We start from the raw sequence: 23,548 nt of genomic DNA on the forward strand, positions 1-23,548 counted from the left end.
ACTTATGGATTACCTAATCATTGAGTACTATCTTGTAAGCCTTTCGTATATTAGTAGATACAAAAGGTTTACAACCGCTCGTGGATAGTATTCGCATAAAAAAATTGTTATTGGAATCTTTTTGGTTCGTGCGGCAGCACATACATACCATGAACACTTTGGCAATCACTAGATCTAGTGACTAGGAGAATTATCTTCTGATCATCATCATTTTGACAATATATATATGTGTGTGTGTGTGTGTGTGTGTGTGTGTGTGTGTGTGTGTGTGTGTGTGTGTGTGTGTGTGTGTGTGTGTGTGTGTGTGTGTGTGTGTGTGTGTTAAAGATACCAAGCTATTTTAAACCTGGTTTTACTCCATTTCCCAAGTAATCAAACAGACAAACAAATCAAGTTTGCGCCTGCACGTATAGGAAGTATAGCTGACCCTCAAAGTAGTGCAAGTCCCCTTGCCTTTAATACATAGCATCATACATTTCCTCAAGGAGATGGGCTGTGCATTAAGGGTAAATATTAAGAATAGTGATCAGAGCTTATTCTACTTTTAGCATGAGTTGCCTTGACTTGCACTACTTTGAGGGGTCAGCTAGACTTCCTATACGTGCAGGCGCAAATTGGACTTGTTTGTCTGTTTGCTTACTTGGGAAATGGAGTAAAACCAGGTTTAAAATAGCTTGGTATCTTTAACATTTATTTTACCCAAGGTAAAATACTTTCTATATATATATATATATGCGTCGTTTTCTTTCATTCTGTCTAACTCAAACGTGAGAGCGAAAAACATAAATGAGCATGAGCAACGTAGAAAAACTGAGTGGAATTAGTGAACAAAGTAAAGTTATTCAAGGCCATCCAAAGTTCTGTCGAGTCATTCTATAGAACTTCTGATTAAAAGGTCCATAAAACTCTCTGAGTCGAAGAATGGTCGACATGTGTATGTAAGGATGCACACGTCCTTTGGTTTTCCCCAGACAGTGCGGATTTCCGTTTCCCTCGGACTTTTTCAAACATGGAAATCCTTTGGTTTCGTTGAAATAAAAATGTTTCCTGCCAATGACCCGTTTTAGGCCTAGGAACCGTTGCACTTTGACCATCTCCCCCACTGGGTCCGAGATTAATTTCTCCCCGCTGACGAAATGGAGGTGACTGAGAGGAAAGTAGTACAACCACCGTTGTAAGTGTCGGCCGTAGATCCCGATACGGATTGCACTCCAAGAAGTGTCCACCAGTCCCGTAGAAGCGTTCAAAAATGCCATCTCCTCAAACAACTTCGTATCTCTGCGTTTACTGACGGCTTGCGTGTAGTCGGAAATCGCTCGGGTTACAGGGTCACGGACCACCACCAGAAGCTTCACGTTACGGGACATGTTATACACCCTAGCAGGCACCTCGGGTGTGACGAAATAGCTTGGCGTCTTCTCCATGGTGATCTGGCCTTCTAACGTCGCCGGCATTTGGTTCCTAAAACAGAAAAAAGATTCAGTGTTAGTACGGAATAAATAGAATAGAAAAGTTATCCTGTTTGAGATTGGATTGCTCATTAATTTCTGTTTAAAATAATTTTTAAAACTAAAATTCCCAAGAAAAAAAATATATTTTCATTGTTATATATAGATAACAATTCGACCCTTTTTAGAAAACAGTTCTAAAACGGTCCGAATTGTAAATTCCACCATTTGAAATAAAAATTAGATAATAATCGGATGAGTAACCTGCTGGTAGCGTGGGATTATTATCTTGTTTGATATCCAGTTTCATGAAGAAGGAGGAAAATACAAACTCTTAGAATTAAAATAACATTCCTTAAAAAAAAAGTTCCAAATTAAAATTTATTTATTTTCATAAAACCAAAGTTATATCTTATCATCATTTCTATCACTTTGCAGGAACGCATATATATATATACACTGAAAAATTATACATAAGTAGACATCTGAGAGGAAGACTGCATCGAGTTGTACGTCTTCAAAGACGGTAGTGCACTCAACTTTGAGCGTAACTACAAATCCGAACATAATTAACTTCTTAAGATTCTTTTGGGTGAAGTTAAATCTGAGAAAAGAGAGAAGATTGGTTGAGTCATTGATAGGTGGAGATTTAAAGTCGATTTCGACTTTGGAATATGAAAGAAGAGAGGAGTCTAAGAGTGCGACTTTGCATTCTGCATTGATGCCACAAAATATTTGAACAAACATCACCCTACAAGGAGGGTGGTGGGGGGATAATCATATCAATGAAAGTTTAACAAAATCAAAACAGATTTAAGAGGATACTTCTGTTAATTCTGGATTGCCTTGGCACATTCGCGCTGGTACAGAAGGGTTTGAATAATTTTTATGTATATATATATATTTTTTTTTAATTCAGAATGTTGCCCAATTACATTTCTGGAGAAAACAAAAAATGCATTATCTTTTTAGCGGTCATTGGTAAAATACTTTGAAAGCCGCGCTTAAAACAATCAGAAGAAAACATCGGAAAAAGCATGGGCTTCCGATCCCCTCAGATTATTTTCATCTGGCAATGGAGTCTGTTGTGGGAATCGAGTTCGGTGAAACAAAGTAGTTCACTTTCAATACTGAGAGCAGAGAATCCAACTGATCATAGAAATTATTGGAAAATAATTGAACCCCCACCTCCCAAGTGGCTCCGAGTCACCAATATGTAAGTTGCGATTTTACATTGAGGAATTAAAATCTCATTCCCGAAACATCGATGCTATAGTAGCATGGATAGAAACTACAGCCTCCTAGAGAAGCTGTCCACTCAATCATTGGCTGAGTGGACAATTTCTAGATAGTTATTGTGATTTTACAATATCATTCAGAAATAAAATAAAATAAAAAATAGATTTATTAATGTTGGACTTCTTGACTTTTATAAACTCGATTTACTTAATGATGAATTTGTACATTTATGATCATGTACAACAGATGACAAACCTTTTTGGAAAAAAAAAAGAAACCATAATAATTCTCACTGGCATTATTGTATTCAGCAGACTAAAGTCGGAAATTTAAAACTATAGTTAATAATATTCAAGCAATGAAAAAGCAATAGAATAAAAATACTTATTTGGTGAAATATAAATAATAAAAAATTGGCGGCCATAGCCAGAAAGGTATTGAATTTTTAGTAGTCTTTTGCAATAATGAAAAGTAAAGTAAATATATAAAGAATAAAAATATATTATGGGATTGTCTAGTATAGTTCTTATACAAAAATACATGATTAAACTGTTTTTACTTAAATATCTATAAAATATTCTCTTTTATTACAAAATTTTAAAAATTACTTAAAATTTATTTCTACACCTTTTTTTCTTACAAATAATTTCATACTTATAATAAAGATTAAAATATCTTATTTTGGGAAACCAATGAAGTTCTAACTGAGGCTCGGTTGTTGCTGTTACCCTCCTGCCATGATGAGAGCTTTAATTCATAGCTCAATAACACCTAATCCCTACACTGTCCGCTACAGATAACGGGGAAGATGAAAAGCATTCTTGCTTCGCCCCTTTAAGCCAATCCTTATAAGGACTATAAGGATTTTATTTTGGAATATATTCGTTATTTCTGATGTATTCTTATATTTTGGAATATATTCGCTATTTATGATGTATTCTTATAGCACTTGGTTCTGATGTATTACTATTGCACTCTTAATCTAATTTCCCACCTGTTGAAGACATTCTGTTTTACTTTGTGAGAATGGTTCAAATATTTTGGACCCTGACCACTTGTCTATGTGTTCTTCTTCGATGCACTATGTGGCCGCATACGTTGAGATAGGGTCACTCAAGTTTTTCGGCAAATCTTGTTACAATATCATCTGCAGTGGCATGATGTATTATTGAGTTGACAGAAACATGGTCTGTTGAAACTAACGAAATGAAGTATTGCATTAACCAGAAGTGTTGCACACATGTGGGTTTCATTCTTCTAGGCACAGGAATATTAGGAGTAAAAACAGCTTCATCCCATTTGGGATGCACTGATCAGGCATTTTGCGATCCTCATGCATCCGTTACGGACCCTTTAAGACGTTTTATACCACTGGAACTTATCGATTGCTATGACTGATGTGTGTTCTTCTCGGGAGACTGTGCATATCTTTACATAGTGCTATGCCACTAATTAGAATCTCCGTAATCGTTTTTGGTTCCTGGTTGACCGTTTCTACATCAGATTGCCAAAATTTCTATACCACCCTTATTCGAGAATCTTTTTGTACTTTGGTGTAAGCTTCCTGGCTCTTCTTGCACGATTTTTGGTTGAGGTGACGCCCTCACATTTCTTGCATGACAATATGCCTTGAGTCGATTTTGGGCGATGCGGTTTCTTACCAATGCCATGACCTGATAGACCACTGATATTACATTTTATGATAACATATAGTAATGTAAGCGAAGTGCGACCTCTGAAATGTACTTATTAATGTCTTTCATTGTGAAATAGGGGTTATTGCCGATATTTAACCCAAGAACCAGGATTGCTAGGATACATGCAATCGTGGGTAAGCACTATTTTGACGCCCTTAAATTCAATATAATATGTAAATTAAAACAAAAAGGGTTTTGTTGTTATTGTTGAAATTATTGAAATAAACGTTTGCCTTAAACTTACCGTTTCCAGGCATTGTCCTAGTTTCTTAGTGCGTTACGACGATATCGTGGATAAGAAAGTTTGCTGTTATAGGCAAAACATGGTACACGATAAAGATACATTCCCAATAAGCAGAAGAATGGTCTCAGGCGATCCAAGTCGACTGTTATCCAAAGATCTTCACAAACACCCGTGCTCGCGATGTGATTCGAACCTGTAACTACTCATTGGAGAGTGGACTCTCTATTCACTCTGCCAACCAGACCAGACAATTGATTCAATTATTGAACGTTTATAGATTTATGTTCACGACTGTCTTTCTCGTTTTTTTTTTTTAATGCTGGTAAAACAGGCAAACCTGCTAAAAGAACACACGCAGTCGTCAGCATAAATACACCAGCCTCATAGTTTTAGTTGCTTCTGCCATAATTCCAGACCATTGATCCAAGAATGATTTAAAAGCATGGTGAAGTGATGATATTGATGAGATTAAGAGATATCATGTTCTTAATATTTCTATTTTGATTTTTTCAATGATATTCATCGCTCAATGCCGGTGTGAACCACTTCTCTGCTTCTTTGGAAGTCTGAATTAGTTTGAAAAAATTCAGTGTTTGGCTCTAGCCCATTTGCGTATATTTCCATATCTCTAAGTAATGATAAAAGTAAAAATCAGATTCGTAAATAAGTTCTTTTTTTTTAATTAAAAAGAATATTTTCCGAAATTTTTAAATGAAAATTGCTCCTTTTAAAAGGGCACCTTTACATTTTTAGGTAATTTCTTATTAATAAGAAATATCACAAACAATTAAAATCATATCATTAATTTTGATTGATTGATGAAATAATGTTTTAGTCGTTGATCACGATTAAAATCATAACCATGGGGAATAGTGGTTAACTGGTTAATTTTGATTGATGAGATCACATTTCTATGAGATAAAATCGTAATTAAGTTTTTTCATGAGTTTTACCTACCATGGAATAAAATATGCTATTGAGGAAATTGTTTGGTGATGCATTACACTTTCATTGAAAATGTTTGGGTTAAATGATTTTTATATGTGCCTGAAGCAGCTAGTGGAGTTCCTTCTCCATCTCTTTCAGAGCCTGTACTTCACAATCGTCAGATAGATGATGCAGTGTTTTGAACAAACTGTCTGATTTACCATTTAGACTATTTAGAACAAGAGAACATCAATTCACCTTCAAAGCTCTATTTGAAGCTGAATGGTGCTTCTCCTGCAGTATCCTGTTTCTACTGCGCTTATTCCTCTCCTATGGAATTGGAAAGGCCTTCTTCTATATATTTCTACTCGCTTTTGTAACGTTACCTTTTGACACTGATGATCTCCATATCTCTTTCCAGTGTTCTTCTCCTTTTTCATCTTCTTGTCCCTTGTTGAGCATCAACAATGAAGTCTTTCAAGAATTATATATAGTAGTATTCCCAGTATTCTCTGGAAGCACTCTCTTTTGTGAGGAAACCAAGCTTGTTCTCATTTGTTTTCTATGCTTCAAGGACCCACATTGAAAGGTAATCCTAGCTTGCATGCACATTTGAATGCGTTTTCTGAGTAAGAGTCACGGAAGGAAACCTATCTGCTATTTTTCACATGAAGTTTCTGCACTGTGGCTAATAATTGCTTGTTGGGTGTACAATTTCTTGTTAACAACAACGCAACGTTCCTGGAATGGTAAGCTGTTCGTTGTAGAAAAAGGCGATGCCATGAGGTCAGTATTTCCCAAATAAGGGTGTAGCAAAAATATCAGTTAATATTCCACTATTTCAGTTATTCAGAGTTCATTACGTTCCTTAGTTAGTAAATGCTTTTTATCGATGCCAACATGCCAAAGAAACCAGAATCCTGTGTCACTAAGTCATTAACACTAGTCAGAACTGGTAACTAGGGTTAGAGGTATTCTCTTTGACTGTTGAGATCTGAGAAACCAACAGGTATCCCTGCTTTGAATGCTTACCGACATTCAGTCAGGGAGGCATCTTCTTTGAAGTTATACAAAAATTATTTTATCGTCTTAATTTTTTCCCTCTACTACTACTGAGCAGAATCGAAATGTTTATCAAAGTTACTAGCATTTGAATTTCATGCTCTTCCCTACTATAGTTCAGTTTTAAGGTTAATGTGCCAAAGAGGTCCAATCGAAAACTCCCAAAAATTGAAGAATAATACAGTTAGCTCGACACAAAAAGTTCCGGCCTGCTTGCTCCTCGTTAAGACTATTGGACGGATTTCTGTCCCTTTCTATACGTTCACCTGTCTTCTATTCAGATTATATCATCGTGATGTGACCCAAAGATAAAGGTCACCTTGGGTCACATCATATACTTCAAACCTTAACTATTGTTAAAATTTTGTACTCAAAATAACACCCATCCTTTATCATCTTAGAAGCAAGTCTATAATCAGCTCATTCGAAAGAGAAAGAGAAAGAGAGAGAGAGAGAGAGAGAGAGAGAGAGAGAGAGAGAGAGAGAGAGAGAGAGAGAGAGAGAGTCAGTTCTGTTACTATTATCCTATTGTCCTCATCTCACTTCTCTCAATGGAAGGTTTCAGGCAATTCATTAACTACAAGATGAATTAGTTAGTTACTGAATAACTATATGAATTCCGCTACTCTTGATCTAAAGCGGATTTCTTACAAAAATTATCCACCTTTGAATATAAACCAAACCATAAGAAAGTTCGCAAAAAATCGCAAATGATTACTCTTGACATTCCCGGGGCATTTGATCGCATGTAGCACAGAGGCATGTTTTCTGAAGAGTGGAAATACAATTTATGTTGTATTTCTTTTCTTAAGATTTTTACACGAACTCCAGAGTATCACAGCGCACCGTTCTTTGACGTGTGCTCTTTCTCCTATGCATACAAGATCTTCTCTCACTGACCTAAAATTTATTCATAGTTTTTTTTCCCTGATAAAATACATCTCTCTCCTTTTCATTTAATAAATCTTGAAGCACTGAAATTTTTCAATGTTCAGGATCTTCCATAATTGGTACCTTAAACTCTTAACATTCTCCAGTGGGGAGGATAATTTTGTCAACTTCAGCGATACCAAAACACAGTCCTGCCTTCTTCTTCCTCGAAAGAAAAATCTCATTTCGCCTCCCATCATCTTTGTCAATACTCGGTAGTGGGTAATCATCCTATTTCGCTTCATTGAGTGACTTTTACTTGCAGCTTTTTACGGTAAAACACATCACATCCAAAACTACATAATTTGGTATCCTTTTACTCAAGACAGCACTTTCTATCTGTACAATTATTATCATCGTATCAATTCCAGACATATAGTAATATTCTCATATTTAAGGTGACACCTAAAATATTGCTACTTTTTTTGGTTCTATCTAAAAGGAATAATATAGTTAAATAACTCTCACAAATTCACTTCAGTCATTTTTCATAGAACGTTCCTCCCATTCTTGCATTACACATTTTTCTACAGGTATCAAATCTACCAAGACAACTTATTTTTCTCTTGTTTTATTCCATGTACTCCCCCTCCCCACCTTCAACAATCTTTCTCAACTTTTCTTTCCAAATACAACTTCAAAATACGATACAACTTTGTAACTTTATTCCTTCACCTACATGATTTCACGCGAGGAAGAATTATTGGAAAACGTGAAGAAGGCCACAGAATTACTGATATTGAAAGAGAGTTTGGTCACATATCGTTTTTTTCAGGCTCTGGGCAGCGTTTCAGACCAATGGAATCTGTTCCAGACGTTTGATACGAAGTTACCCTTGCTCTACCATGGAGCGTGATGACAGATATTTGGTTATAAGAGCTAAACGCAATCGACGCACCACAGCAGGTCAGCTTGTAAGTAGGATGCATTCAAGCACACGTACGCGGATATCTCGACAGACTGTGGCAAGACGTCTGCGACAAGTAGGCCTATACTCCCGAAGGCCTGTAGTCTGCGTCCCTTTATCCACAGCTCATCGTAGGCTATAGCCATAAAAAATGGACAAGACACCAGAGGGCTCCTTACAGATGAGAGTCGTTTTATTCTCATTCTTTCCTCACATTCTAGACGACACTTGACCTGGCTTGAAAGTGGCACTGCTTACCATCGCGAGAATGTTCTTGGAAGGACGGTGTTGGGAGGCATTATATCTAATGGACGCACCTAGCAAAAAGTGCTGGAAAAAAGGGACTAGGATTTGTGAATGATATTGTAACGAAGTTCTTCAACGTCATGTTTGTTTGTTGCGTGGTACTGTAGGCGAAGAATTCATTTTGTAGATGATAATGCCACACTACATCGTACACGAGCGGTGGAGATACTTCTGGAGACCGAGGATATGAATCGAATCGAGTGGCCAGCACGCTCCTCAGATCTCAATCCTACAGAAGACATTTGGGTGCAATGGGGAGATGCATTGCTACTCGAAATTGCCCTCCAGAAAATAAACAAGGCCTTACTTGTTCTGAAGGAGGAGTGGGCCAGTTTGGCTCAAGAATTCCTGAATAAGTGCTAAGCATGGCTGCGTTGTGAGAGCTGCATTGCAGTTCTTGGCGGACATATTCCATACTGAAATGTCTCTCAACATAGTTTTCCATAATTTTCTTTAAGCACTGTACATTAATTCCTTAACTACATCCTTAGGAAATTTGTAACTTTTGCTGAAAATATATTACAATTTAATCTGTAGGAAATTTCTAACACATTTTTTTGTGTAATATAGTTTAGAATACTGACAGTAAATTTATATCCAAATTTGGCCGTAATCATGAAAATGCTTTCATATATCGATTAAAATATAGTTTGTCCTTAGTGGTGGTTTAGTATAAGCCGGAGACAGATCACTATCCCTCATTATCATATTTTTTTCCTCTCCTATTTTGCTTGAGGGTTGAAATTCTTTTCTCTGCCAAATACCTCGCCATCTTGTAATCAGAACTTGACAAAGGGAAGTCGGTTTGCAAGTATTTTTTCTACCTCCTACCCCACCCACTTCCATAAAGAAGAGGAACTAAATTGCGACCTGAGGTAATGGAGTGTGATATCAACTGTTCAATCGGAGTTTAAGTTTGCTAAACTGGCGACCCGCAGCTTGTGTAATCACTAAGGTGTCACTTGCATCGACTAATCGCTTCTAATCTTATCCTATGTGAGAAGGTGGGAGGAACCTATCCTCAAACGAACCCTGGTCCCCAATAAACCCATAAAGAAAGATAAAAAAAATACCTCAGTTAACTGAAGCTGATGCCGGTAAATAAGTTAGGTGATTAGTGACAGATGGATAGCGAGTGTAGTTAGGGGGAATGAGAAGGAGAAGGGAGAGTAGCCATACAAGGGAAGATGTCAAAGAGATCCTCCCTTTATTAACAAGATTAAGTAACCGACTTCCTCACTTCGTAGTAACGAAAGATTGTAGAAACTTGTTTTTCCTTTCGCTACGTCGTTTGTTGGAAAAACAATGGCGACATGTATAAGGTAGAATGTCTACTTCTAGACTGCTTTCTGTTGGTATAAATGTATAAGTATAATAACAAGAAACAGTTTATATATGAATATTCACGATCGAAATCATATGGCCAATAAAAGAACAACGGCTATCAAAGCCAAAAGTTGTTGGTTGTTGTTTCACTCCATCAGAGTTTATCAGCTTCCATCAAACCATTGTTATGAAACCTAACATTATCTTACTTATTATACTTATAATTAAATTTATAATTTACAAATTTCTTTTATTAAATTATTATTTATTATTTATTAAATTATTTATTTTTAGATAAATAAATTTTATATATAAATTTATCTAAAAATTTGTAGATAAATTTTATATACTTCTAACATAAATTATTGTGTTATTAGCATTGGTAACATTATAAAATTTACAAAAGTATTTTAGCACTTGAAGAACAAAGTAAGAATAATCTAGTAGTCTGGTGCATGTGGTAAAATGGAAGATTGGATGGAACTGATCGGTGCCAAACTTGAACCAACCCAAACAATCGATTACCTTTCCTACTAATGTCCTATACTTTGGTAAGTAGTGTTTTATTAATTTTTTTTTTTTACGTTCAACTGCTTTGAACGTTTTACAAGAAGAATTTTAGGACACTTGTTGGATATCCGTAATTAATATGTAATATATTACAGTGATGACGTACAAACTCCCAATGATGAATATGGTAAGACTTTCAGGAGTTTTATAATGTTATCTAAATTTATTTATATATTTATTTTTGTATTAGAAGTTTTACAAAGTATATCAAATCTAAAACTGGGGATTATCATTCGGGTTTATGGTTTTAAGATACAAAAACAAAAGTGGAGAAAATATTAACTAGCAAAAAAAAAATTAATACATAATAGCACTGCAATTGTTATGTATTTCATTTATATTTTTATTTTATATCACAAGGGAAATGCATGCTGCACTTAAAAGCCATTGATCTGTAATCAATAAAAGAATTTTCTGATATTTCTTTCTTTCTGTTCATGTTCATCTCTTTGTATGCCAGCAACTTGTGTCGCATACCTTACTCGCATATATTATTTTCTTTTTTCTTGTCTCTCAATCAAGGTCTGTATAAAAAAAAAAAAAACCCTAATTGACGTGTTTTATGGGGGTGGATCACCCTTTTTTATTATCCCTGTTTAGTTGCAACAGCAAACAGAGTGTGTATTCACACGGACGCTCCCTTAGTTCAATATTGAACGTGTAACTGTGAAGGTGCCCCCATCCTGTCTCAAACACCTGACGAACAAAAAAACTTGTCTCCTTTTTCTATTGGCGTGTGTACTCACACCACGTTGCAAGACCATAGAGGAGGAACCTGTAGCATTTGCGAGGGAATGCAAAATGATAAAGTTTGGTGTTGTACGGTCGCTACCATTATTTCTGTCAGATTACAGTCTGGCAAATATGTTTGGCGTGATGCAGTTTTTACTTAAGACACCCTTAGATAAACATATCAATCCTTATCTCAACTTCATCGTCTGTCTAAAAGGGACTGAAAGAAAGTGAGAGAGACAGAGAGAGAGAGAAAAGGCGTTAAAAAAAAAAGGATGGCGCTAGCTTCCGAATGATAAAGAAAATAAAGTGGCCATTAACCAAATCAGATTTTAGAGCTAGGTGTCCACAGTTTGTAATTGAAATCTATTGTAACGTTGACTTCTGTGCTCTTACTAGGCCACTTATTTTTAGTTCAATGTCAACTAATATTCAGATCACGTAAACTTAAAACAAACTGATATTACTGACATTTCTGAAAGCTTTCTAACTGTAACGCCCTCTATAGGTGATCGGTAGAACGATTGTGTAATGGACTTAGGTTCTTGTTCATTTCATTTCAGGTTTCTTTTCAGAAGTTCAATTTTAACTGAATAATAATAATAATAATAATAAAATTCGAACTCAATTTATTTCGCGTCAGCATGGATTTGGAAGCCTTCCTTTCCTAATATCGTGCTCAAAATTTTTCCCAGCATTCTTTGAAACTCTTCAACCACTTTAAAAAACAGTTGGAGTAATACAGGGCGGCCATAAAGTAATTTTCCCTCATTGGAGGTCTGTAGCTAAAATCAATAAACGGAATGAGACCAAATCTTATACTGAGACTTTTGAAGGCATGGGGAGATGATTTCCGCAAAAAAAAGATTTAGTACCAAAAGTCGCCGATAGGGGAAATTTTGGCGCTGGAGGAGCCGAAAAGAAGCGAATAATTACATTAAAGGCAGATAAAATGGAATAATAACATTTCGACGGTGTAAGCGACAGCCGTGTCACTCATTCCAGCTGGATTTGTGGCGCGTTATTAATGATAATAAGAATAATAATAATACCTAATTAAACTAAACAACAACTTGCGAGAGACACAGAAATTAATGTAGGGATTGAACTCACAGGAAATAATGCTTTATTCATCAGAATCAGGGTCCCCTGGACCATATACACGATTTTCAATGTGCTGACCTTTCTTGTGTAGCAACGTCTGTTACTGTCTCTTCTTGCACTGCTTTCCGTCCTCTGGTCCAACTCCTAGTGAACCAGTTTCTTCAAACTTCTTAATCATAGCTCTCAGTGCTACAGCTGACATAGGACCTGAACGCAGGTTATGAAGCATTTTAAATTCTCGAAGGGCCGCTACGGCATTGCACTGTTTAAGGTAAAACAACTTAACAAGTAAAGCTTGCTGCGGCAAGGTAGGACGCATATTGAGCACAATTCGTCAGTCATTCGAATAACTGCCTGAACATTCCCAATCCCTTTTTTAAGTGGAATTGGTGGCGCTGCTGTCACGTACGCACAGTAAAATTTGCATAATCTTTTTACCTGCGTTTACCGCAAGCGCCAAAATTTCCCATATCGGCGACTTTTGGTACTAATTTTTTTTTTTTTCGCGGAAATCATCTCCCCTTGGTTTCAAAAGTCTCAAAATAAAATTTGGTCTCATTCCGTTTATTGGTTTTGGCTACAGATGCCTCCTAAGAGGGAAAGATATTTTATGGTGGCCCTGTATTTCAAGTTGGACATAATTTTCATATCTCTACATTAGTGTGACAACGCTACAAGAAACTGCTTATGGAAGGATGTTAGGAAACTAAGCAGCTTGTGATCACGTGAATAATTGTTTGAAATTCTTGATTTGGAGGGATCTCGTATATATAAGAGAAACGTTTTGTTTTAATATTGACATTTTCGTTTGTAATATCAGACTGTGCGGTTATGAGTTTTATATTTAAATTTAATACTAAAACGATGAGAATTAAAATAAATTCTACAAAATATAAAAGAAAACTTTGCATTTTTCTAAAGATTTTTGATTTCATTATTACAAATATGCCACACCATAAAAAATCTAATAAAATAATTATATTAAAAAGTTTTAACAGCTGTATTCTTTGGGATCAATCGACCGTGCGATGCGGTGATTGATTCGTTCAATACCCTTGGAGGGTATTGGATGGCAATGCTGTAGCCAATGAAGTTCTAACTGAGGCTCGGCTATTGCTGTCACCCTCTTGCCATGATCAGATCTTTAATAGCTCAATAACACCTTATCCCTACACTGTCCTCTACGTCCATCCATTACCCTTGGAGGGTAATGGATGCCAATGCTGTAGCCAATGAAGTTCTAACTGAGGCTCGGCTATTGCTGTCACCCTGCTGCCATGATCAGAGCTTTAATAGCTCAATAATAATACCTTATCACTACACTGTCCTCTACAGAGATAACGGGGAAGATGAAAAGCATTCTTGCTTCTCCCCTTTAAGCCAGTTCTTATAAGGATAGGGACTATTCTTTATCTACCCGTGTGGTGGCCGGGATAAGAATAGTCCCAATGTAGCTCATGCATGTTGTACGAGGCGACTAAAATGGGTACCCAGGGAGGGTAATGGATGGCAATGCTGTAGCTAATGAAGTTCTAACTGAAGCTCGGCTATGCTGTTACCCTCCTGCCATGATCAGAGCTTTATACAGCTCAATAACACCTTATCCTTACACTGTCCTCTACAGATAACGGGGAAGATAAAAAGCATTCTTGCTTCGCCCCTTTAAGCCAGTCCTTATAAGGACTATTCTTTGTCGACGTACTCTTTCGAACAAAATGTTAATCTATAGAAACAGTAGAAGGATTTGGCAATATTTATATTTATAAGACAAAGAGACTAAAAACAAAAATCTAAAATAATAATGGAAATAATATTCAAGGCTTTTTCTTTTTCTTTCCCTACTTCCCCCCAAATACTCTCGACTTGTTACTCTACAACTGTACAAAAATAAAATGATGTGGAATAAACAAAGTTGTACTCTATTTTTAAGCGCTTTTTTTTTTACCCAATTAATATTCAAGCTTATTAAAAGCTTTGTTTGCTTATGTTTCAGCAGAACATATCCAACAAATACATTCTAATAATATAAAAATGCACACATAAAACTTTCCTCCGCAAATGAGTTGATTAAATTATATAAGCTAGACGAAAACATATTTTGGAAATTACATTTTAGTAAATAAATCTCCGTATACAAAAAAAAAACGAAATCCACTCAGAAGATAAAATCACAGTGCCCTCTCTTGTTTGAGCAGCGAACTCAAATTTGTTTTCTATACATTTATAATACAAAAATTATGCGATGCTATATATTGAAGGATATTGTAGACCCACCTTTGGCTATAAAATATGAATGGATCCATAATATCCTACAATTTAATATCTTGACCATGTTAAAATGAAGCCTATATTGTAACGAAGTTTGAATAAACCGATACAGGAATGAACGGGAACTTTCGGCCATCTTAATCCGAATTAAGAATTTTGAAATAAGAACTGAGCTAATCAGATTAAGAAAATAGATTTAGTGATTTTTTTTTTCTTAACCTGTTGTAAATTTTCTCTAAATATATGGACCATTTGGCGAGATGCTTTGCTCACGGGATCTGCGATATTTCGTCCACGACCGTACACACCAGGGATGTTTGGGTGATTATTCTTCGCTCGACATTGCTTCCAAACACCGGCCTCTAAGTCGTTAATTTCTTCATCTCTCCCCCCCCCCTTCTCTTCTTCCAAGTTTGCCGTTTTAAAGAACGCCTGACCCACGTGACCTGAGTACAGCCATCGAAGCGCGCTGATAAGATTTGTTCTGCTTATCTTGCAGGCAAGCATGCATCGACTTATTCCATTAGCCTGTCGGCCAGGTTATCTCCGCCTTTCCGTCAACAGATAACGGCAAAAATTTCCTCATGGAGCCAGCCAAACACGCATTAGGAGGGACGATTTGCTACTCCACAAAAGCGTGAAGTAATTGGCTATTTCTTTAACTGTTCTTTAAGAAAGTCCACGAGATTCTGAGCACTACAATTAAACAGTTCAGTTTCAAATTGGGAAACGCGATCGCAAGAATACTTAAATGTGTCACTAAGTCTTCTTAACAAGATTTAAGAAATCATTTGAGAGTTTTTTTTTTTTTTTTTTTTCACATTGCTCGGTGTCACGGCACATGCATGATATATCTGGGCAGGTTATTGCTTACATAAACGAGATTATGCTGAATATATTGCTTCCAGCCATAATACAAGTGAGTTATGTCATCGTTACATGTGTTCTACGGTCTGTTTTTTTTTTTTTTTTTAACCAAGAAAAAAAAAACCGACTAAAAAATCTACTACGCTTTCTGAGAGTGTAATCAAAATTTAAATAAACTGCATTTGATGTCACTTATTAAACTGTTCATGCAGTGGTAGGAACCCCGGACAGAGTGCACACACACACACACACACACACACACACACACACACAGAATGATCCTACTTCAAAGGACTAATAGTCCTTTGGAGTAGGACATTCTATTCCGTAATTACATTGATTTTCACAGCTTCAATGTCCATACTTCTTGATCGTATTTATATATATTTTTATGTGTTTTATGCGATTACATTTAATGTATTAGTATATTAGTATTTAGCCTAAGACATTATTAATATTATATTAATTAATATTAGTATTTAGTCCGAGACAAGGAAACAAATGCAAATATTTTATTTTTATTCGACTCCCACTGATAGGTTGTGAATTTATGGGACATTAGTATTGTGAGTCGGTAAGGGAAGATTTGGAACTTTTTTTAAGCCATTTCAGTACTCATTTAAACAATGATATCGATACAAAATTAATAACAGAAAAAACTTACGTACAAAGATTATTTAATAGTATAATTTTCGACTGTGTATCACAGGCATCTTCAGTACATTAAGCTCAAATTGAACAATAACTGACAATTTTAAAAAAGCGCTACCTAAGTAGCTGGTGTAAGATAACTGAAAAGGTCAATAAATTTCCTAAAAAAAAAATAATAATAAAAAAAATTAATACAATAAAAAGTTAGGAAAGATTAGCTGATTTGTAAAGTATTATCTCCCACAAAGGGGATAGACGTAAGCCGTCTGATCTGTTTAAGTTAGGAGAATGAAGTAGAGTTTCACATGTTTCTTTATAAAGGCGTTCCATGAGGAATCGACTTTTGTGAAGAACTTTTGTCTTTCTCCAATGAACTCTGTGTCTAGTGAAGATGGCATGTTCTGCAAGTCCAGACTTTTCTGGTTTAAAGTATTCAATATAAGATTGGTGTTCTTCTAGCCGAATAGAGGCAGATCTTCCCGTTTGTCCGAAATAAGATAATCCACAAGAGCACGGAATCTGGTAGACACTTGGATGATTAAGATGTGGAAGCTTGTCTATTGGGCTAGAAGAAGCTAGTTTTTAAAATTGTCAGTTATTGTTCAATTTGAGCTTAATGTACTGAAGATGCCTGTGATGCACAGGCGAAAATTATACTATTAAATAATCTTTGTACGTGAGTTTTTTCCGTTATTGATTTTGTATCGATATGTCTACTCACGATATACCTCTTTTAAAACTTAACAATGGTATGATCTGACATCGGGCGATGAAATTCATCTACTACCTAAAGATATTCAAAACTATTCATGCCCATAGTGGTAGTTGAATCCCATTCTATTGGCTGGAGAGCAGGTACACTATTCGTTCTACCCATGAGGTCTGTAAGCATCCATGTCAGAACACAAACAGAATCCTCAAAAACAAAACACCTTGATGAGGTCATACTGTCGTCATATTCCCTGTCGTGGCACGTGTTCCTAGATATCATTGTTAAAGAATTTCGCGCAATTAAAATAACAGACTTTGTGAGAAAAATATGATTAGGGACAGAACACCCAAAACCCGTACAGTCTTATAAATAATACAGCACATTAAAAAATAAAATGCTACTAAGGTTTTAGGCATCTTTATTTCCTAATAAATAAAGAAATACAGTGACAGAGTAAATACCATATTTTGTTAAGCTTGGTTCGAATCAATTTTGCAGCACTCATGCACTGTATTAGGCTTGTTAATCTCGCGATATCCCCTGAGTTTTGATTTCTTTCAAATGTTTTATTACTTCCAGCTTATCCTCATACTTAGGCTTATGCTTAATATCTAGGACGCCTACTCATTTTTGGGATGCTGTATTAAATACTTTTATCAATGAACGTACACTAACTCGGGAGAATAGCGCGATCCACGCTTGTAGAGCAACGCACGTGGGTATACTGGAGTGAGAGAGAGAGAGAGAGCAGTTGAGATGTGTATTCTTTCGTGGGTCGTCGCCACATAAGCCGGGTGGCGTTTTTCTTGGTCACTTGCTGTTACTCGGTAGCTCAAAGCACCAGTCACTTCGTGAAAAATTGCGTGTCAGCTAACAGAATTTAGTGTTTTGGTGATTTTATTCCCTTATTTATCATTCGCGCATTACAGACAGCGTTATAGAAGAAACGATGGTACAACTATTCTCAATAAAGATGTTACACGTAATAAATAAAACAATTCGCAATAAAAAATATTGTTCCAAAAAACTCTCAAAAAGATATCAGTTATACGTCTTCCAAAGACTTGGCTAAGTCCTTCTTGATTGTGGTTAAAATATCTGCTGCTATCATACTTTTCGAAAATTTATTAACCTGATTGAATAACTACTTTTTCACTGGAGATCCTCTTAGTTCAATCGGTATTGACTCCGAAGTTTGTAACATATACAATCGAAATCTTCTTGATAAAAAAAAAAAACCCAAAAAACCTATTGATTTATCAGTTCATCACGCTACTCTGCATCTTCTCTAGCATATCAATGGTCTTTCTTAGCGATTCCAAACTTGAATACGAAATGAAGTGTAATGGTTGTTTTATGCGGGAGAATGATTACGGTTTTGTGTCTAATATGTGATCAATCCGTAATGGTTCATGTTTTTTTTTTTTTTTCCAGCAACACAGACTCTTGGGCAGAGGCTTCTGTCTTTCAAGTACAAACCAAAGTAATTTCGATGCCGAAGGCTATATTCTCATTAGCTCTCGGATAAATTTTATAAACTGTTTTAAGTTTCTTTCTATAAAAATGGCTGGATCAATAATATCCTGCATTTTAATATCATATTTAAATCTTCCCTAAACAAAACAGTTCTTATTCTTCATTGATAACTACCCGTAACCATTATCATCTGCAGATTTACCTCTTCCTCTCACCTAACATTTGTTCATTCCCAAAAGGGAATAGACGATAATTTATTTTAGCTCTAACATTTTGGTAAATATTAAAGTAGGAAACTCCATCATTCATCATCGACACGGTTCAGTGCATTTCCTTCAGTGTGTACAATACGGAAGGAGATGTTTCAAACATCTCCTTCCGTATTGTACACACTGAAGTGACAGTAATTCAGTACGCAGTTCACCCTCACAAACATAAAACTTTCATAAGAGTTTTCATTTGAATGGTAGGAAGCCCTTCTAATACGGAAGTAACATTTTCCTCTTGAAAAGTTGCTGTTTACTCCATAAAAATCCGGTTAAAAAAACATATCTAATTAAAGGACATATAATATTGTTCTAAAGCCTTATAAGCCATATAAGATTGTCCTAAAACCTTAGATGATTTTGTCATAATTAAAAAAAAAGAAAAACAAGCATTTACGCTAAAAATCTTCTTATTTCATCAAATGAAACACATGATTCCACCTTTAAAACCCACGAGATTTACAACTACAATACAGACGTATCATGGTTACAGTTTTTTAACTAAATTCAGCACTCCATATTGGTTGCATGGTGTGAACTACACATGACACAAATGCATTGCTTTCGCTCCATCGCTTCCCCAATTCTTTCCATGATACCAAAGCCTAGTGACAGAAACCCATCTTTGGGGAGGGAAAAATCACTCCCTTCCTGTTTGATATTTCCCCTCAACTGTACAGAGAGAGAGAGAGTGGGTTAGAATATTTTAAAAATGATGAAGGCACCCGATAAAAAAAGGAGGCAAAAGAATAGAAGCGGGAAGATAAAGAAAGACCCATCCCTATTCACACAATAACCCTACTGACACACTCCCACAGAGGACAATAAGAATGTTACACCATAACCGCAGTGTACTGTTACAATGAACCTTTGATAGACAGCCATGTTTAATCAATTGCCAAAGTCTTCATATGTTGACAATACTTCATATTTGTGATATCCGTATCCTTCTCTCTATAATCGCAAGTTTCACGTGTTTGGTGGTCAGGGAAAGACAATTTGTTATGGACAGGAGGCAAGTAATGATGGATGGTTAATCAAATCACTTAGATACCTGTAAGCAAAATATCAACCAGAAAACTTGTTAGCATGTCGTTATTTTTCTCCCCAAAGGGCAATTATGAACCGCTTTTTTTTTTTTTTTTTTTCAACCTTAAACTAAACTGCATGGCCCTTTGGGTAAAAGGTGGGTCTTGTAGCTATAAATTTAAGTAGTCTTATATCGTTTTGGTGTATATATACCCCCACCTCATATTAGCCGTTGGCCCTTTTACTAGTTGACGCCCAGATTTAGGCTTAATGAGTTAGCCCTAATGTATTGTTTGTCTGCGAAGAAACTTTGTAAGAATCCACGCCCACTTGAGTTGAAATGATGAGAGAACGAAGGCTAATGTTATTACTCTACACCGCAGTAACTTTTTAAGTGAATGTCATGTATTTCCGTCTTTCAGGTATTAATCGCGCTATAATTTTGTCCCTTAGTTGACAAGGCGAACAAGTAGGGCTACTGACAGAAGCCATTATTAACTGGAATAACGGGGTTTTGAAGAGGCATACAACTTGCTTTTACTGACAGGTGTGATATTTAGTGTTTTCTTTTTCTATTTTTTTACTTTGTATGTAATTGACTCCAAGGGTTGTAGGGGAAAGTCAAAGCGGAAGGTAATTGAACGCCTTCTAAAACCTAATTTGTGAGTAATCTGTCACGAAAATTCCCTAAAGTAGACATAACAGATAAAACAAGATTCATGAAATATGCGAAAGAAAATGTAAACTCTCATCTTAAGCCTACTATAATATATATCATTTAATACATATTATTTAATATAATATATAATTTTATATTTTCTGCATAAATATATAAATAAAAATACATATTGCTTTGACTGTATTTGCTTATTCATATTAATACTGCGATTCAATAAATTTTTCAAATACCTTTTCAAGATTTTTTAAACTAACGTGCGACCAAAAGACAGAAATTTAAAGCTCAAAATTTACCATTTTGAGAAAAGAAAAACTAGCAGTGTTCGATGCCATCTATCGGAAGCAATGAAAGTTATAGTAATCAAAAATACAGGTAATCCTCGTATAACGCGGATGCTAGATTCCACAAAAATGCCGCGTGATATAAATCGCGTTATGCGAGACTCAGATCACATAGAAAAAGTAGGGTTAGGTTCCGAAATTTTTTTTTTTTTTTTAAGATTATATAAACAAAGACATATCCAACAAAAAAATATTTTTATTTAATTCGGGTAATTCATGTAAGTTAAGAAAACATAAACTATGAAACAAATGCATAGTATAAACTTATAAAAAATTATAAATTGTACGTAAACTTCATTGCACATAATACATAAATGTTTTAGACAAAATAAAATAAAGTGCATATTTTAATCGTCATGACTGTCTTCAAAACCAACATTTCGTAGATGTTCTTTATTTACGAGTGGCCGGACGTCGTCATCACTTGAAATCTCTTGGACATCATTTGTATAATTCTCATTGCATACTTCGGCTGGTTTAGTTATCAAGAAGTCAGTACTAAAACCTTGCTTACCACTACGCTGCAGTTTTTTATTAAGTTCATAATACGGAGTTAAACAAATATCCAATTGTCTCGTGAATTTTCCGGAGCGCTCCATTGAGAGATCATTATCCATAAAATAACTTTCTTGCCAAGTCCAATCCTTCTGCTAATTTCTTTAAACTGAATTCTTTAACGGATTTATCACAATCAGAATCTTCGGAAGAACTTTCCCCACCATTTGATTCGACGTCATCTATTAATTGTACCAGTTCCTCCTCATTTAAATCTGTTTCTCCATAAATTAATTCACTATTCAAAAGACTGGAGCACTTATGAAGAAGTTCGCGATGGTTGAGTCTCATGTGCTGATCGAAACCGAATATATCTTCAGTCTTGTTCAATTGTTACCTTGGCAGTTTACAGTGGGTGGGTTTATTTATCCCTATTAACAAACGCGTATAACGCAAAAGCGCTCTAAGTGGCTATTACTATAAAAATATTTTTTTTTACATAATAAAAAGCATTACATGTCACTCACCAAAAAATAAAGTGTTCAACTTGAGGTTAACACACTTATGATTTTTAATGCGCTTTTCTGGCAGAAAACGAAGACAATTTTCAACAATAAATACTTTATAGGGTAAACAATTGACGTACATGCGTGCTAAAGGGTATTTCCCCTAATATAAATTCGCTACTTATAACTACATGCGCGATACGGGCAGACGCAAAATTAACGAAGATAAAATTTGATTTTTAAGTCGCGCGTTAATATATGAAAAGATAAAGGTTACTACAGTTTATAGACCGTCTTATATCGAAACCGCGTTGTATAAGTACCGTGTTCAACAAGGGTCACTACAATTTGTAGAGCGCGTTGTATAAGTACCGCGTTATACGAAGCTTACCCAAAGAAATTCTCATGTCATTGTTCATTGGACATCCACAGATGCCGTATGGTTACTCCTCTACTTAAAAATTTTTCTTTTAATGATGCCAAATTTAAATTATATTTATATTGCTTGACATATCGAATGATGGTTAAGGATTTTTATGGAATATTTTGGCTTTCCAAATCTATCATTCGTTTTAGTGTAAATATATTTAAATTTACTGGAAATGTGTTTGTAAGTTGGGCTATAGTAGATTGTGTTACCAAATAATTAATCGTAATTTAATTTATTTATTGTCGAATTTCATTGTGAAATAATAATTATCTGTAATAATTTTATTTAAAATTCATAAACTAAATTTCAAAACTTTTAATTATGATTAAATAGTTTGCAAATAAACTAATTTTTTTCCTATATATAAATAATATATTTTGTTTTGTGGACACTTTGTGGACACTAATAAAAGAATCAGGCCGAGGTTCAGCAAGAAGGATCGAAGCCAAAAGTCCTTTTTAGGACTTCCAGGGTAACAAATGGCAATGCTGTAGCCAATGAAGTTTTAACTGAGGCTGGGCTATTGCCGTTACCCAGCCATGACTAGAGCTTTTAAGCTCAATAACCCTCCATCCACACGGATTTTCTTCATTCAGATGACGGGATAAAGAGTCAAAGACTCAGTCCATCGCCCAGTTCTTTTAAGAACTTTTAAGAATAAAAGAATCACTGATCCAGGGTAACGGATGGCAATGCTGTAGCCAATGAAGTTTTAACTGTGGTCGGCCATTGCCATTACCCAACCATGACCAGAGCTTATGGCTATGTAACACCTCATCCACACATTTTCTTCAATCAGACGAAGAGATAAAGAGTCAAGGACTCAGTCTATCTCCTCCCCACCTCCAAAAAAATATTGAAAGAAGAGTTGAAACTTTTTTTTTAATTTTCAGAATTTATGCTGAATATACAAGAATACGCAGTTATAAAGAATACAACAGAGTTTTTACAATTTCCCTAATTTGTACTTCAACCTTCAATATGAAAATATCTAGTTTAATCTCCACCTATTTCATTCTTTTAGAAAATTTATTACATCCACTGCAAATGACGCATTTAAGCGTGACATGTCACATGATCGATTTAACATTATCGTTTATTTTCTCGTATACCATTCAGCTGTGAACATTTCGCAGTCGGAAAAACTTCATTTGTTCGTTGATAAATGAGCGAATGGCAGCTTGTACACGTGACATGTATTGAGTTATCAGGAAACAATTAGACTTTGCCGCGAAACACGAAAGGTCGTTACGGCAGCCTTTTCAAGAGACGCTTGAAAATTATCGTCCGTGGGGTTAAGGGCAAAAATAGTTTGGCAGGTGAAAAACGGGTACAG

At 35.5% G+C, this 23,548-nt stretch overlaps 1 protein-coding gene across 1 annotated transcript in view; it reads right to left on the minus strand.

The window, feature by feature from the left end:
* Window positions 1-308: 308 nt before the first annotated feature.
* LOC150108097 (heparan sulfate glucosamine 3-O-sulfotransferase 6-like) overlaps window positions 309-23,548 on the minus strand; it is a 75,340-nt gene continuing 52,100 nt past the window's right edge. The window contains exon 2 of the mRNA XM_090415580.1: window positions 309-1,461. Within this exon, the coding sequence (XP_090271706.1) occupies window positions 843-1,461 (619 nt within the window). The 3' untranslated portion in view covers window positions 309-842. The remainder of the gene's footprint in view (window positions 1,462-23,548) is intronic.

Source organism: Typopeltis vanoorti, chromosome 3 (genome assembly GCF_054136105.1).
Source record: "Typopeltis vanoorti isolate ZY-2024b chromosome 3, IOZ_Tvanoo_1.0, whole genome shotgun sequence".
Lineage (NCBI taxonomy): Eukaryota > Metazoa > Arthropoda > Arachnida > Uropygi > Thelyphonidae > Typopeltis > Typopeltis vanoorti.